General features: G+C 42.3%; 1 protein-coding gene across 1 annotated transcript in view; it reads left to right on the top strand.

The window, feature by feature from the left end:
- Window positions 1-5,859: 5,859 nt before the first annotated feature.
- RTF1 (RTF1 homolog, Paf1/RNA polymerase II complex component) overlaps window positions 5,860-17,183 on the top strand; it is a 50,822-nt gene continuing 39,498 nt past the window's right edge. Inside the window, exon 1 of the mRNA XM_060618887.3 lies at window positions 5,860-6,061. Within this exon, the coding sequence (XP_060474870.1) occupies window positions 5,864-6,061 (198 nt within the window). The 5' untranslated portion in view covers window positions 5,860-5,863. The remainder of the gene's footprint in view (window positions 6,062-17,183) is intronic.

Genomic DNA, 17,183 nt, shown 5'->3' with positions numbered 1-17,183 from the left:
CAGGGATACTAGGTAGATAACCAGGGTTAAACACTACATAACCCAGTGGGGGACATATTGGGCCTCATAAGGGAGGAACACATTAAGGCACTATCCCCCAAAGAAGTTGCAAGAACTAGCCAAGCATGTAATGGCAGGAGCTAGGAGGGTAGCAAGGGACTGGATTCTGCAGGTGCTTGATCACGAGGACCAGATCATAAAATTGGATTAGGGAGAGTTTATTGATTAGGGAGCATTCTCCTGAGTTACAGCATTTATCACTCTGCCAAGGACCCAGGAAATGGTGCAAATGTGCTACGAGAATGACTCTATAGAAACATGGAAAACTACAGTCCACACGAAGTAAAAAAAAAAAAAAAGCTAACACAAGATAGTGTAGAAAGGGATTTAAAAACTTAGAGAACAACAGTGAAGTAGATGTACTGGAGAAGATTGGAAATCCCACTGAATGATGACGTTCCATGGGAAGATTAAGAGGATACTCCACTTACCAAGGCCATAGGGAATGGGATGGTAAAAAGGTGCACGGGCATCACTGAAAGTTCAGTGCATACTAAAAATGCAGGCCAGCACTGACAGAAGAGACTGTTAGAAAACTAGGCTCACTAACAGCAATGGGGTGATAGGAACTTGAAACAAGAGGGCATATGGCAGCACTTAACTACCAGAAACCAGGCAGATGCAATTGTTATAATAAGCAGAAAGGGTGCAGTGCCAGCCAGGGAGTCCTGAGCCTCAAAGAACTATGGAGATGGTTAACAGAATACAGCATCTGCAAGGACTATCAGGGGTTCTCCTCAATTTTCAATCAGAAGAAATCAAGATTGGGTGATCAGAGGCTGAGGGCAGTTGCTCCAAAGAAAAGTGACACTCCTGCCCATCTTTGGATCTGAGCCAGTTTTCAGACCCTGAACTCATTAATTAAGAGATGGTCAGGTAACCAAAAGGAGGACCTTGCAACACCATAGCAAACATATCCAGTAATGGTTTCCCCCGTCCTTCTCTCAACGTTCACATACATACATGGCCATTTTCTGTCTTTCTTTTCTTTAAAAAGATTTTATTTATTATTTATTTATTTATTTTGAGAGAGAGACAGAGAGAGAGAGAGCAGGGAATAGGGAGAGAGAGAGAAGAAGAGAATCTCAAGCAGGCTTTAAGCTGTCAGTGTAGAGTCTGACACGGGGTTTGAGTCCATGAACTGTGAGATCATGACCTTAGCCCAAGTCGGACGCTTAACCGACTGAGCCACCCAGGCACCCCTTAAAGATTTTATTTTTAAGTAATCTCTACAACCAATGTGGGATTCGAACCCACAACCCTAAGATCAAGGGTCACACTGACTTTGCCAACCAAGCACCCTATGTATCACCATTTTCAAGTATATTTTTAGATATGGTTGTAAGGAACAGAATACAAGTTCATTTAAAATTGTTAGTGAATCCATAGTTTTTGTCATTATGCATTTTCTTAAACAACAGATGTTAAAAATGTCTTTTGTGCTCTGATGTGGTCTCCATAAAAAGGGAGGTTCTCCGAGCATTTTAAAAGTGCATGCCTGGGACGCCTGGGTTGCTCTGTCAGTTAAGTGTCCAACTTCAGTATTCTTTTTTGTTTGTTTTCTAATGTTTATTTTTGAGAAAGAGACAGTGTGAGCTGGGGAGGGGCAGAGAGAGAGAGGGAGACACAGAATCCGAAGCAGGCTCCAGGCTCTGAGCTGTCAGCACAGAGCCTGACACAGGGCTCGAACTCACAGGACTGCAAGATCATGATCTGAGCCGACATTGGACACTTAACCGACTGAGCCACCCAGGCGCCCCTAAGTGTCCAGCTTCAGCTCAGGTCATGATCTCACGGTTTTTGAGTTTGAGCCCTGTGTCAGGCTCTGTGCTGAGAGCTCAGAGACTGGAGCCTACTTCGGATTCTGTCTCCCTCTCTCTCTGCCCCTTCCTCGCTCATGCTCTGTCTCTGTCTCTCAAAAATAAATAAACATTAAAAAAATATTTTTTTAAGTGCATGCCTTTTGTAATGTGTGTGCGTGTGTATAAAGGTAAGCTCTTGAGAGCAAGGATCTTGTCTTGATCACTTATTCATCTTGTTCAGTATCTAGCTCAGTGCCTGAGGTCAGGCATATAGTAGGTACTTGGTAAGTATGTGTTGAATAAATATATGCACATGCAAACAGTTGTTTTGGTAGAGTGGGCGGATATCTTGGGATGTAGAATTTTACATAGTTCTTTTTCCTTTATACTTTTCTTTAACTTTTATTTAAAATTTTTCTTTAAATGTTTATTTTTGAGATATCTATCTATTGATATATCTATATACCTATATATCTATATCTAGATATATAGGTATATAGATATAGATATATATAGAGAGAGGGAGAGAGAGAGAGAGAGAGGGCACAAACAGTGGAGGGGCAGAGAGACAGAGACGGAATTCAAAGTAGGCTCTAGGCTCTGAGCTGTCAGCACAGATGCAGTACTCGAACTCACGAACCATGAGATCATGACCTGAGCCTGAGTCGGACTCTTAACTGACTGAACCATCCAGGCACCCCTCGTTTATACTTTTCTGTCCTTCAATTTATTTACAATAAATAGGAATATTTTAAGTAAATTTTTTTTTATTTTATTAAAATTTTTTCTTAATGTTTACTTATTTTTGAGAGAGAGAGAGAAAGAGAGCACAAGCAGAGTAGGGGCAGAGAGAGAGGGAGACACAGAATCTGAAGCAGGCCCGAGGCTCCAAGCTGTCAGCACAGAGGCCAGTGTGAGGCTCAAATACACAAACCACGAGACCATGACCTGAGCCAAAGTTGGTTGCTTAACTGACTGAGCCACCCAGGTGCCCCTAAGTTTTTTGGTTTTTTTTTTTTTTAATCTATTTATCTGAGGGAGGCAGAGAGAGAAAGAATGAGTGGGAAGAGGCAGCAAGCACAGGGAGCACAAGATTCAAAGCAAGCTCTGTGCTGACAGCAGAGAGCCTGATGTGGAGTTTGACCTCACCAACTGTAAGATTATAACCTGAGCGGAGTTCAGGATGCTTAACTGACTGAGCCACCGAGGCACCCCAGTAGGAATACTTTTTTTAAAAGTAATCTCTACACGCAACGTGGGGCTTGAAATCATGACCCCGAGATCAAGATTTGCATGCTCTATGGACTGAGCCAGCCAGGTTCCCCAGTAGGAATAATTTTTACAATCAGGAAAAAATATTCTAGCTGACATCTATTGAGGGCTTACTCTATGCCAGGGCTTACTTGATGCAAGGAAGTATTCTCAGCACTTTTTTACATATGTTAACTAACCTAAACCTTATTACAACCCAAAGAGGCAGGTATTATCATTATTCTCATTTACTGAGGGAAAACTTTCACAGGTTGGGTTCTCCAGGAACCAAATGAAGAGGAAGTTTAGAGCACAGCATATTTATTCATTCAATTTAGACACCGTCTAGGCTCAATATGGACCAACTCCAGCCCATGAATTATTAGAAGGGTTACCTGGGTGGTTCAGTTGGTTAAGCATCCAACTTTAGCTCAGATTGTAACCTCACAGTTCCTGAGTTTGAGTCCCGCTGAGCCTCTGCTGTCAGCACCGAGCCTGCTTCAGATTCTCTGCCTCCCTCTTCTTCTGCCCCTCCCCTCCCTCTCTAAAATAAATAAGCATTAAAAAAATTAAAAGAAAAAAAAAAAAAAAGAAGATCCCTTACAGAAAGATTGAAATCAACAGATTTCACTCAAAGAAAGAACATATCCTTTTTTCTTGAGTTTTTAAGTAATTTCTACACTCAACATGGGGCCTAAACTCATGAACTCAAGATTGGAGCCACGGGTTATCCCAACTAAGCCAGCCAGGTGCCCTAGAACATATGTTTGTTAATTGCAGTCAAGGGACATTGACTTTTTTTTTAAGTTTATTTTTTTTGAGAGAGAGAAAGAGAGGGGGGCAGAGAAAGAATCCCAAGCAGGGTCCCCACTGTCAGTATGGAGCTCTGCTCCATACTGAGTGTGGGGCTCAAAGTCATGAACCATGAGATCATGACTTGAGCAGAAGTCTGGATGCTTAACCAACTGAGCCACCCAGGCGCTCCTGGTCTTCTTCTATTAACACATTTAAAGAGGGTCCTCACAGAAAGCCACCGAAATTCAGGGTGGCTAGAAACTAGCCTGGTCATTTTGAGTCATTCTGGCCATGGGCTCAGTTCCAAGGATATGTTGGAGGAGAGTGGCCTAGGGGTTATATCTTATTCAAAATCTTTTGGAGTAAAGAGGTAATTGGACCCTAGGTTGTTTTCTCTACCTTAATCCTGAACACATTTTCAAGCTAACTGGAAGCAAATTGGACATTTAGGTATGTGTTTACTTCCAGGGATTCCTCTAAGTCTGGTATATTTTCTTTTACTATCACTTTACGGCATGCATGTTTGTGACATGTATTGTAGCTTATGGGAGAAAATAAAATTTATACAGTATAAGGGAAAAGAAAAAGGGAGCCAGAGAGCAAGGATTCATCAACCTGCCTGTGCCCAGTAATGCCTAGAAAAGACTGGGGTCTACTTCCTAAATTCACTACCAGAATAAAGAATTAATGGTCTCCCAAAAAGTTTTGAGAACATTTTCAAATTCTTATTGCTTATGCTCTCTACCCTATATTCAAAATCCCACAAAGAAATCACTTCTGAAATTGCCCTTTTTTGTTAAGTGATCTCTCTGCCCAACATGGGGCTCAAACTTATAACCCCAAGATCAAGAGTCGCATGCTCTATCTACTGATCTAGCCAGGTGTCTCTGAAGTTGTCCTTTTAATCAGCTGACCTCAACAGGTAAAAAACTGAACTTATTTCCTGCATACACCAGTCTTCCAAACTTCCTTTACACTTATGTTACTTATCTTGATGAAGCACCCACTCACCACCAATAAGATTAGATTCCTAAGCCAAATTCTAAGCATTATTTGTTTTGGACTTCGTCTTACCCCTCTTCCAACTAATATTCAATTCCTGGGAATTCTGTCTTCCAAATTATCCAGAATCCATCCACTTCTCTCCATTTCCACTGCCTCTTCCTTAGTTTGGAGCACCATCATCTCTTGCCATAATGCCAACAGCCTAAGTGGTCTCCTAGCCCTTAGGCTCCCTCTCTTCTAATTCATTCATCAAACTGCGTTCAGAGTAATCTTTTTAAAACACAAATCTAATAACGTCATCCTTCAGTTTAAAATTTTTCAATACTGAAGTTCAGGATTCTGATCATAGCTTATTCGGCACTGAATAATGTGGCCGCTGCGTTCCTCCACATACATCATATTCTGTGTTCCATAATGAACTTTATCCCTGAACCCAATTTTTTTTTCAATTATCTACGGGCCTTTGCCCACGCGGTTCTCTGCTTGGAACATCTTTCCTTCTAGTCTTCTTTTGGGTAACTCGGATGCATCCTCCAGGTTCCAGCACAGGTGTCATTTGCACAACCCAGGTAGGCAGGCTTAATCCCCGACGGATGCCTTCTAGATGGTCCAGCCAACTTGTGTCTAACAGGCGGGAGGTCCCTGACATCGCCCCGACATTCAATCAGTGTGGGCCAGTTGAAAGACTTGTCAGAGAGGACCCAGATGCTCGCAGGCCCCGTCCACGATAGGTACGTAGCACACCAATCTTCGGGCGGGTAGAAGAGACACACCCAAGGTTTCCCGGCGCCCGCGCAGGGTATGGGACCGCTGTCCACTGCCCGGAACCCAGCCCTGTACGGGGCTCCGCCTCCCACGCTGCGTCGGGGGTGGGGTAGGGCGGGGTGCCGGGCGCCGGCGAACGGCGTGCGACGAGCGGGGGGCGGGGCCAGGGGCGGAGCGGAGCGCGCATGCGCGGTCGCCTTTGTGTGGGTCGAGCGGCGGCGGCGGCGGCGGCAGTGGCGGTCCCACTGGCAGGCGGGCAAGAGGGGAGTCCGGGCGGCGTCCGGCGTGGGAGCCGGGGGACCACCATGGTAAAGAAGCGGAAAGGCCGCGTCGTGATCGACTCGGACACGGAGGACAGCGGCAGCGATGAGAACCTCGATCAGGTGAGGGCAGGCCGCGGAGGCGCGGGCCGGCGGAGCGGGAGGGCTGAGTCCGGGCCACGGGAGCCGGGAGCTGGCCGGGCCCGGGGCCTCCCGGCCCGAGCTCCCGGCCCGCCCCGTGCCCTGACCTCCGCTGCCACCTCCTTCTTGTGTTCCCCGCAGCGCCCGGGGCCCTCGGAGTCCGGCCGGGGCCTGGAGAAGGAGCCCCGAGGACTTGGCGCCTTGGGCCGGGAGGCGGGGCAGGGACCAGGCTGGTGGGCCTCTGGCTTGGGGAACCAGACCGGTCCGTGATCTGCTGGGGCCAGATCGGAGCGGCGGGCGGCGGGTTCAGGCCGGGCGATCCGAGCCCGGAGAGATAGGAAGTATTGCCCGCCAACCCAGGAGCCTGGGAGATTTGGGAGGAGGTGCAAGGGTGAGTGTGGGGTGGTGGGGGTGGGGGGCGAGAAGGTGTGGGCTCTGGAAGATGAAGTTTTTCAGACAAGGGGTGTAGACCGAGAGTAGAGACACTCTTAAACCTTCCGGGGAACCTCTGCCGTGCTTGACGAGAAAGACTTAGCTGTAGGCACAAATCTATTTGGCAACTAGGGTCGTTTGTGGTTGAGAAGGGTCCTTGTTGAGATGTCAGACGGAAGAAAACTTTTGGGAGGAGGAAAGTGGGCAGAAGTGGAGAAATATATAGAAGGATATGGAAGGACTATGGCTGAGGCCTCCGGGCTCTTTTCATGCAACATCCCAGAATTCTTTCTTATTTGAAGATTGTGCAGGAGCCATTGAAAGTAACTTTTGGTCTCACTGTCTTAAGGTTGAATTGTTTTTATATCCTAGAAAATACTGTAGGGAGGAGCTGTCCTTTATAGCAGTGCTCTAGTGATACTAGAAGATTCAAAGAGGATTCTTGCCATGTTTTGTGAACAAATGGTATGAAGAAAGAATATTCAAGAAGTAGTAGCTTTATAAGTTGAGTAGAGAGAGTAGTGAATTTAGAATCTGAAATTTTGAGTTCCAGGCTGGCCATGCTATTTTTTAGCTATGTATCTTTTGGCTGTAACTGTAAAATCTAGATACAACATTAACCTTGAGTATCTAATTGGGCTATTACAAGGATCAAGTATTTGTAAGAATTAATATTGGTACAAGCACTTGCAAACTAAGGCTTTTGTATAAATGGCTTGTTGGGGGGTTTGTATTAGGCCACAGGTCTCAGGACTGAAGTATTAAGGCATGAAAGGGGTGGACTTTTGAGGGGGGGGGGGCTGAAAATGTATTGAAAAGAGGACTGTTTTGAAAATGGTGGTAAGGAGGTGGGAAAGTAGTGGGGCTTTATCAAAGGAGGAAAACCTGTTTGGGGGTAGGAACTGAAAGGCTCCTGAAATTTACAAAAATATAAAAAATATATGCTTGGAAAAAAATATATTCTTGGTTTGGAAAAGTTTGGTTGATAATTTTAGACTGGCACTTAGGATTAGAACTTTTTTTTTCCTGATCTAGAAATGTAGGTATTTCTAATAATAACATCAGCTACCATTTACATAGTGTTTGGGGTGAACTAGTCAACCTCAATTGAGTAGTTTATTTACATTGTCACGTTTTCAAATGATGGTGAAGTTGGTACCATATTTTCAATTTTACATATGAAGAAAATGGAGATTGAAGAAGTAATTTACCTAGATTCACACAACTTGTCAATGGTAGAGTTGAAATTTGAACTCTGTATCTGCATGACTGCAAAGCCCATACTCTTCACTATACCAACTTAATCTGTTAGTCTTTTAATTTTTTATAGTGCAAAATGAGAATGATGTTTCATGATCATTTTCCATGTTGCTAGAATCCATGTTTGTAAAGTCCATTGAATAGTTTGGAGGATATTGTTACATCACTTAAAAAGATTATTTGGGCGCTTCCTTAGTAAAGCGCTCTGAGACTGATGATGAATGAACTAAGCTGCAAATTACTCTGTCCGTAGTGATTTTCCACAGAATTCTAACAAATGAAATGAATTGAGAGTTTCCTTTTCTGATAGAGAGGTTCTACCTGATCCACAAAGAGCCTATCCGTAGTGGACACTGGAAGGGATTGCAACTTTAAATCCAGCTTTATCTATTTATAAAAAGAAATTAGCGTAACATTTCTAAGTAATACCTAATACAATTTAACAGCAATTTCAACTTTTTCCTCTGCAACCACTCTCATTGGCATTCTTTTATCAGATGGGAACCAGATCAAAATTCCCTTTCCCTGCACATCCTAACAGAGGCACCAGTGCCTTGTATCTATCTATTCAGTGCTGTGTCAGACTCTCAGAGGAATCAAAAACAAAGATCTCTGCCTTCCGTAAGTTATCACCAGAGACCTTTAGCAGAAGTCCCAAGTCAGGCTGGTTTGGGGGTCTTTGGAATCCTCAGAACAAAATTAATGCATCCTGGGCCTTTATAACCAAGATAACCTTGGGCTGCTCCATCTGGTTCTGGCTCTTCATTGGGGGTGTAACATCATGTTTGCTGTCTAGTGTAAGGTTCTTGTGGAAAAGACCATACTGCTACAAATCTGAGGTCTAGTGTGAGTGAAGCACAGTTAGAAAGGAGGTCCTTTGTCCCTGGGTTTTCCCGGTGGGAACCTAAGCCATTATGTTAGAAATATTACATCCGTCTTAGTCCTTGCTGAAACTGAGGCAGGTGAGCCTTCTATACAGGTTCTTCCTGGTGGTGGGAGGAGGACCACCTGTGTCAGAAGCTGCCTGAGTTACTTATTTAAAATGTACTTTGCAGGGGCTCCCATCAGACCCTTTTTGGATAGAGCCCTTGACTCTGCATTTTTACTAGGAACAGCCCAGGTACTTATTTTTGTGAATGATTGAGACCGCTGTCTACGTGCAGTTAATCTTTTTAATAAGACACTCTAAGTAGTTTGTTTGGGAGAGAAATAGCTTCCTCTCCCGGCCATAGTGTGTGCAGAACCGAAGAAACTCAACAGAGATGTTTGAGATGGCAAAGCTGTTGGCTTTTATAAATCTCTGAAGCTATTTGAATTGTTGGGATACTTTTTGTTGAGGCCTGTTTCTTTTTCCTTTCTTCATGATGGGAAGGAAGGTGTGTAGTAACTGAATCGAAGTAGTTTAAAATTGTTTTAACTTTAAAAGATTTTAAAAACTCAGACCTTTGAGAATTTGAAGGATTTCTTTTAACATATGACCTGTTAGTGACCTTATTTTTTTTATGTTGGGCACACCCTTTCTTCAACATTTTAGAATTGCAAATCCTGAAGATAACTTGGTTTTGGCACCTCTTGGAAAAGAGTTTGAGACAAACCTAGTTTGTTTGTTTACCCCATCATGTACTTCCATGGAAATAATGTGTGTCACTCTTAATGGAATAATATTTATGCAGTGGGTCTTAGAAAATGGAAAGTATCCAAAGGTAATAAAGTAATAAGAGTTCTTTATTCAGATCAATACAACTCAGTATTTATAAAAACTTTACTCTGCCTTTCTCAAGAAAAAAAATTGAGCTACATGCATACTAGAACGCTTTATTTCATAATTTCCTTTCTTGTTTCAAATGGTGATTATGTTGTCATGTCCTCTTTTTCTCTGCTCATGATACTTGAAGTAGCAATAATTAAGTTTGTCTTTGAAAGAATAGGCCCCTAAGTATTTTCTAAGGAGTTATCTTTAGACATATGTAAAAAATACCATTGTTATAAAGTATCCTTCCGTAAACCTTCCCCATAAAAGTTGGGAACTTTAAAAGTTGTGCCTCTCATATAGTCTTCTTTATATTAGAGCAGAATTTGGTAGAAGTCTAGGATGAAGAACTTGTGAGAGGTGTCATTGTTGACTACTGAAGTTTTTTAATTTGTGTCATAGTGTTGCATTCAGCTTGATGTAACTCCTTTGCTAATTTCACTCACCTTTTCTGTGCAGAGAAGATAGAGTCCCATGGGAGCTTTAACAGAGAGGCTTTTAAGAAAAATTCAAAACAGATCTTTCACCCCCAAATCTGTTGGCGTACCACTTATTGCTCCCTTCCTAGACTATAAGTTCCTCAAGGGCAGAGATTGTTTATCTTTCAATAAATGTGCTAGACAGTAGAGCAATTACTGGTTGAACAAAATGGAAACAGTTTCCACCTTCAGGGAGCTTAGAGAAAGGTGGGGGGTGGGAGGGGTGGGGGGATGGGGGGGAGGAGAGGAGAGGAGAGGAGAGGGCAGGGCTGAGCCTGTGGCAGAGCAAACACTGCTCACTCAGAGAGTCACTTCCTCAGTTTTGCTAGAGGCTATGAGCAAGGATATTGTGAGAGTGTGACCCTGGAGGGAGTAACAGTTAAATTGAAACCTGGAATATGTGTTAAGGAAAAGATTAGGAGACCAAAGAGCACAGAGACATGTTGAGTGTTCATGGTTGAGGGACCAGCATGCACAGAAGCACTGGGGCAGGAAGGACCTAGCACCCTAATGAAACTGAAAGAAACACACAGTGACTGGAATATAACAAGTTGGAGAGAGAAGGTACAAATGAAGCTGCAGTAGTCTCTATTTGGACCCTTTGAAGATGGAAAAGTCAGTTTAATGAATCACAACCAGCATTAAAAATGAAAATGAAATTGAATCAAATGGAAAACATCAGGGTTACCTAGCTGTCTCAGTCAGTAGAGCACATGACTCTTGATCTTGGGGTTGTGAGTTTGAGCCCTATGTTGGGTATAGATACTAACTTTTAAAAACTAAAATTTTTTTAAAAAGAAAACATCATGTGTCAGACTTAGTAAAAAGGAGTATTGTTTTCTGAAACCTATGTTTCTTGTATACTGGCTCATGAGGTATCATTGATCTTACAGGTTAAAAAGTTTTAAAGTTGTTGGTAGGGCCATGTTGGCAACTTTAAGGACTTTGGACTTGCTTCTGAGGATGTAATGAGAAATCACTGAAGGATTTTAAGCCAGAAGAGGTGTTCAGATTCGTCTTTTAAAAAGTTTCCTCAGGCTGTTACGTGGAGAGTAACCTAGAGAAGGGACACCAGTTAGGTGGTAGAGAGAGGAGTTCAGGTGAGAGATGGTGTAGAGCAGAAGTTCAATTAGAATGGAAGTTCCAGGTAGGCAAGGTGGTTTGTTCACTGTAGTATTCCTGCACCTAGGACAGTGCCTGGTATGCAGCAGATACCCTGTCAATGTTTGTTAAATGAATGCTTGACTTGTACTGGTATGGTACTTACAGAGACAGCAGAAAGGAGATTTGATTGGACATAATATTAAGGATAAAATGAGAGGACTTGATGATTGAATGTTGAAGGTGAGGAAGAGGAGGTTCTGGCCTGAGATGGGGAACCTTGGGAAAGAGCAGGTTTAAAGGTAAAGAGCATGGAGGGTGCCTGGGTGGCTCAGTTGGTTAAGCGTCCAACTTTGGCTCAGGTCATGATCTCACAGTTTGTGAGTTTGAGCCCCGCATGGGACGCTCCGCTGTCAGTGCAGAGCCCACTTTGGATCCTCTCCCCTTCTCTGCCCCTCTCCCAACTTGCGTGGGCACACTCTTTCTCTCTCTATTTCTCTCAAAATAAATAAACGTTAAAAAAAAAAAGGTGAAGAAATGGATTCACTCTTGGATGTAGAGATTAAAGTTGTGAGATATTTAAGTGGAAATGTCAAGTGGGTAGTTGAAAATAATGTGTGCTTGGGGCCTGACTGGCTCAGTCGGTAGAGCATGCGACTCTTGATCTTGGGGTGATGAGTTCACACCCCATGTTGGGCATGGAGCCTACGTTAAAAAAAAAGCTGGAGGGGCAACTGGGTGGCTCAGTCAGTTAAGCGTCCAACTTCAGCTCAGGTCATGATCTTGAGGTTCATGGGTTCCAGCTCTGCGTTGGGCTCTGTGCTGACAGCGTGGGGCCTGCTTGGGATTGTCTCTCCCTCTCTTTCTGCCCCTCCCCCACTCTCATAATAAATAAATAAACATTTTAAAAAATCTTGTCTATATTCCCGTCTCTCCAGGTTTTTGGGTTTTTGTTTTGTTTTTGTTTTTTTAGTTTATTTGTTTTGAGAGAGAGAGCATGTACACCGGCTGGCAGGGAGGGGGAGAGAGAGAATCCCAAGCAGACTCTGCACTGTCAGCACAGAGCCTGATGTGGAGCTCGAACCCACGAACTGAGATACATGACCTGAGCTGAAATCAAGAGTCAGACGCTCAACCAACTGTGCCACCCAGGTGCCACTAAAGAGAAGGTTTTTAAAAATAATAATATTAATGCCTGCCTGACACAGAGTAGGCACTTAATAAACCTTTGTTGAATATGCAAATGCTTCTTGGCATATCCACAGTGGAAAGTTTTTTGACTTTTCTGGTTACAGAAGAGTTAGAGACAGGAGATAGTGTCAGTTTGGGAGTTCTTGCTCCAACCCCTCTGATTTAATACTAATATCCCTTTAAGGGGTAGAAGAAATGTGCATTACTTAGAAAGTATATTAGAAGAGGAAACTAGATAAGAGCAAGTAACAATAGAATTTTTTTAATGTACATTTTGAACAGGCTGAAAAGTGATTTTGTTAGTTTTATAACATTGTGGACATATATGGAACTCAGTATTTTATCTACAGTTATAATTACTTGGCTGGAAATATGAAGGATACGTTGCCACATTTAGTGCCAATCATGAGAAACATAAAGGATTGTTATACTCCCACTTTGGAATTACTTCAGAAGGGTTTTGGTGTATATGTTCATTGTTTTAATTTGTTTTCTTTCAATAAAAATAGTAGATGCTTAAAAAAAAAATGGTAGATGCTTGTTGAGACACTTACAACAAACCAGAAATACCTCCCTGCCTCAAAAACATACATACACACAATGGCTCCATTTCTTACTCCTGAAAAGTAAACCAGCGTCACCATTGGAATCTTATTCTACCTACAGTTTTGATAGGAAAGAAAGAATAAGAATTAACATCGCAAATTTAAACCTGTGTGAATTACCACTCTTCCCTCAGTATCTTTCTAGTCCTCCCTCTTCTCCCTGTCCTTATCCAGGTCACCATCCACTCTGATCACACTGCTCTGGATTCCTTCTGACTCCTTCCTGCACTTCCACCCTGGCCCCTCTGGTCTGTTCCTCTGTCATTTAGAGTGCTCTTTTAAAAACCGTCTGAAGATGGTTACTCCCCCTGAAACAATTTGATGGCTCCCCATTGCCTTCAGATAAGATGCATGCTCCTGATACTGTTTTATAAACCTTGAAATGATCTGGTTTCTTTTTACCTCTCACCAGTCCTACTCCATTCTCCCCGTTGCCTGCTAAGCTCCAGTCACACTGGTTCTCTTTCAGTTCTTCAAATACACCAAGCTGTTGCCAGCTTCAGGGCCTTAGCTATTCCATCTGGAGATCTCTGTCCAGAAAACTGCCCCTCTGTTTCCTCTTTCAGAGTTTCTAGTCTCAGCCTAAATACCATTGCCTCAGAGAAGCCTCCACAGATCACCGTATCTTGATACATTCCTCATTCACTTGATTCACTTCCTTCTTAGCACTTATCATAAGATATAGTGAATTGTTTCTTGTTTATTGTCTGTCTCCCTCACTCAATTTTAAATTCCATGAGGTCAAGGACTATATATCTTAAAAAAATTTTTTTTCATGTTTACTTATTTTTGAGAGAGAGAGCAGGGGAGGTGCAGAGAGGGGGACAGAAGATCTGAAATAGGCTCTGTGCTGACAACAGAGAGCCCGATGTAAGACACGAACTCAGGAACCACGAGGTCATGACTTGAGCCAGAGTTGGACGCTTAACCGACTGAGCCATCCAAGTGCCCCCTCTTTTTTGATGACTGTCTACAGGGCTTGGTGGTACATAATAGGTACTCGTAATAGGGTGTCCCTGTTTGCCTGGACTGAGGAATTGAGTTTTCAGGATTTGCAGTGCTAAAACCACGACAGTCCTGAGCAAACCAAGATGTTTGGTCCCACTAGCCGGTAGTAATTGTTTACAGTAGTTATATTTGTGGAATGAATAAGTGAGAAAGAGTTCAGCATGCTAATTAGCCATAAAAACCTCTGAGGCTTATCCCTGTAGGCTTTTATTCTCACTTGTGGGGTGCAGACTATGTATCCCACTTTCATGTGATCATGGGAGATTTGATTAAAAAGAGGAGATTTAATTTCCTTTAAGTAAGTAAGAGAGAGCTAAGTTGCTTTATTACTGATCGATCCCAGCATAACATCACAAAACATGCAGTGTGAGTGATGGGGTTGGGGAATGAAATCTTAAGGTTTACGAGTCTTCATGTATTGATGGATTGGAATTCTAATCTTAACCGGAATGGTGCTATTTTAATAAACATTACGTTAGTGCAGTTAGACTTACCTTATTTTAGTGTCTTGGTTTTGGCAATCTGATTTAATGTTAAATATCGCTTTTAAGCAAAGTTGAGGAAACTGCTCTAGAGGCCAGATGTGGTATCCTGCACAGCCATACGTATACTATGTTGGGCATTGGCCTTAATTTAAGCAGATCTTTAGTTCATCTTAAACTTGATATTACATGCTAGCACCCGTGACTGCCATCCCCTTAGACAAATACTGCGATAAGTCGGAAGGTTTTCACTGGATGAGATGAAACACAGGGGCAGTGGTGAGAAAGAACCACTGGACACACAGAAACATCTCAACCAGCGTGGTACAGTTGAATCGGGCTGGCAGGAGAGAGCTGCAGCTGGACCCATGCATGTGCATGAGTCAGTTTTAGATTGGCTTTTTAAGTCCATGTGTTGGATCCGTCATCCCCTACAAGTAGTAAATCTGATGATGGTTTCTTCACGTATGCATGTTGGAAAGACTTTCCGTTGCACCTTGGTCTGTTGAGCTGTACTTGACAAGCCCTCAGTAGACTAAGGGACTTAATTGTAGAGTAGCCTTGCCATGTGCTCCCCCATTAACTTCTTGTGCAATTCTTAACTTGTGGAAAGGGTGTCTTTCACACTGTTAGGAAGGTCTTTGCTGTCACCATACTATTGTTAATATGGTATTGAATGTCTTAGGAGAAGAGGGACTGTGTCTATCAGATGCAATTGTTTGTTGATGAAAGAGCATAAACTCTACCATGGAATTGGCAGAGAGTGAGGGAGAGAGAGAAATCCCAAGCAGGCTCCACACTGACAGCACAGAGCCTGATGCCAGGCTTGAACTCACGAACCATGAGATCATGACCCAAGTCAAAACCAAGAGTCGGCCGCCCAACCTACTGAGCCACCCAGGCGCCTCTAGAGTGGAACTTCTTTAACAGGAAGGCAGTATTAACATTTTAACACTTTAGTTACAGTAACTTTTAATGGATGCCTGCCGCTTGTAATAGTTAATGTTTCAGGGTAGGATTTGATTGCTAGGTATCCAAATCCCTGTTATAGTGAGTTGGTGTTAAAACAGATTTCTAGGGCATTTGTGAACCTCAGGAAAGAGATAACGTATCAGAAATCTTTCTGAATTTTATAAACTTGCATTAAGGTAATGTGGCAAGGGAGATAATAGTAGAGGCCATCTGCCAATTACCATATAACTCAGAAATCCCCCTTCTAGGTATATACCCAAGTAAAATAAAAACTTACCTTTACACAAAAACCTGTATATGAACATGAATTGCGCCAAAATGGAAACAACCCAAATGTTTTTCAGCTGGTAAATAAACTGTGGTACATCCACATGATGGAATACTCCTTAACAATAAAAAGAAATAAACTATTGATATATACCGCCCCATGGGTGAATATCAAATGCATTTTGCTAAGAAGCCAGACTCGAAAGGCTACATACTATATGATTCTATTTATATGATATTCTACAATGGGTAGATCTGTCTGTAGGGTCAGAAAACAGGTCTGTGGTTGTTGTGGGATGGAGGAAAGGATATGAGGAGCAGTAATTTCCTGAAAAGAGCATTAATTTCCTGAAAGAACAGTCTTTTTTTTTTTTAACACCAAAACTGTAACTCCAGTTGACCAAATGCAAATTACAGTGGTATTTGTGAGGATGATGGAACTGCCCTATATCTTGATTGTGGGAGTGGTTAAACTGTATTTGTCAAAATTCATAGTATACCTAAGAAAGGATAAAGTGTACTTTATGTAAATTATATCTCAAGTTTATAATTTTTTTAAAGATTTTATTTTTAAGTAATCTCTACACCCAATGTGGAGCTCGAACTTACAACCCCGAGATCAAGAGTCACTTGCTCCACTGACTGAGCCAGCCAGGCACCCCCTCAAGTTTTTTAAAAGACCATAAACACATACACATATTGCTGTAATTTGCATTTGGTAAATAGAAGTTATTGTTTTGGAGTGAATAAGTAGAATGTGCTTACGATCTTCAGCCTTTTCATAAAGTTGGTATGCTAGCTCTCGTTAATGAAATGAGAAGAGTAACATTTCATGACTGCATATGAAGAAGAGAGCGGGTCGGCTGTTAATCTGAGAAGGTCATTTTCTCATTCTGGCCAAGGAGAGTATACTCCTAAAATAGAAAGAGACTGGAAGAAGAAAATAGATACTTTGTAGCAGTCTATTATTTTAAAATCCATCTTTGCACTTGACGTATAATTGTATAGCACCATCATCATCAAGAAATAATACTGCTAGTATTTATTAGTTGTATTTTTCTCTTTTTTGGCAGAAGGGAAAAAATGTTTTAGACTGGTAGACCTTGACTGAATTAGGAGCTAGGATTCTATCTTCCACTAGTTTGAATCTTGGCTCTCTCATGTACTAGCTGTGTTACCTGGGTAAGTTACTTAACCCTTCCTGTTGCTTGGTTTCTTTATCTTCAAATGGGAATGATAAAAGAACTTACCTCAAGGTTGTCGTGAGTATTAAATGTTAGATACTTAGAAAAGCACCTGACGCCAAGTAAGTACAGTATAACATTGGACTGGTACTGATATTACAGAGATCAAGAAACAGAGAAGTTTCCTTTCGTGGCATTTTTGGGTGACTGGTCTGAGTTGGCAAGAAGTAACTGGAGAAAGGAACCATGTAAGAGAGCAAATTCTGGTTGTAGTCATGACACTTATTGGCACATCCTTCCCCTTCTAATCTGTCACAATGACCAGGACAAGGCAGAGGTGGTGAATGGAAACATTTGGGTTATCAAATTAGGA

Source organism: Panthera onca, chromosome B3 (assembly GCF_046562875.1).
Source record: "Panthera onca isolate mPanOnc1 chromosome B3, mPanOnc1 haplotype 2, whole genome shotgun sequence".
NCBI lineage: Eukaryota > Metazoa > Chordata > Mammalia > Carnivora > Felidae > Panthera > Panthera onca.
This window is presented reverse-complemented; position numbering and strand designations above follow the sequence as displayed.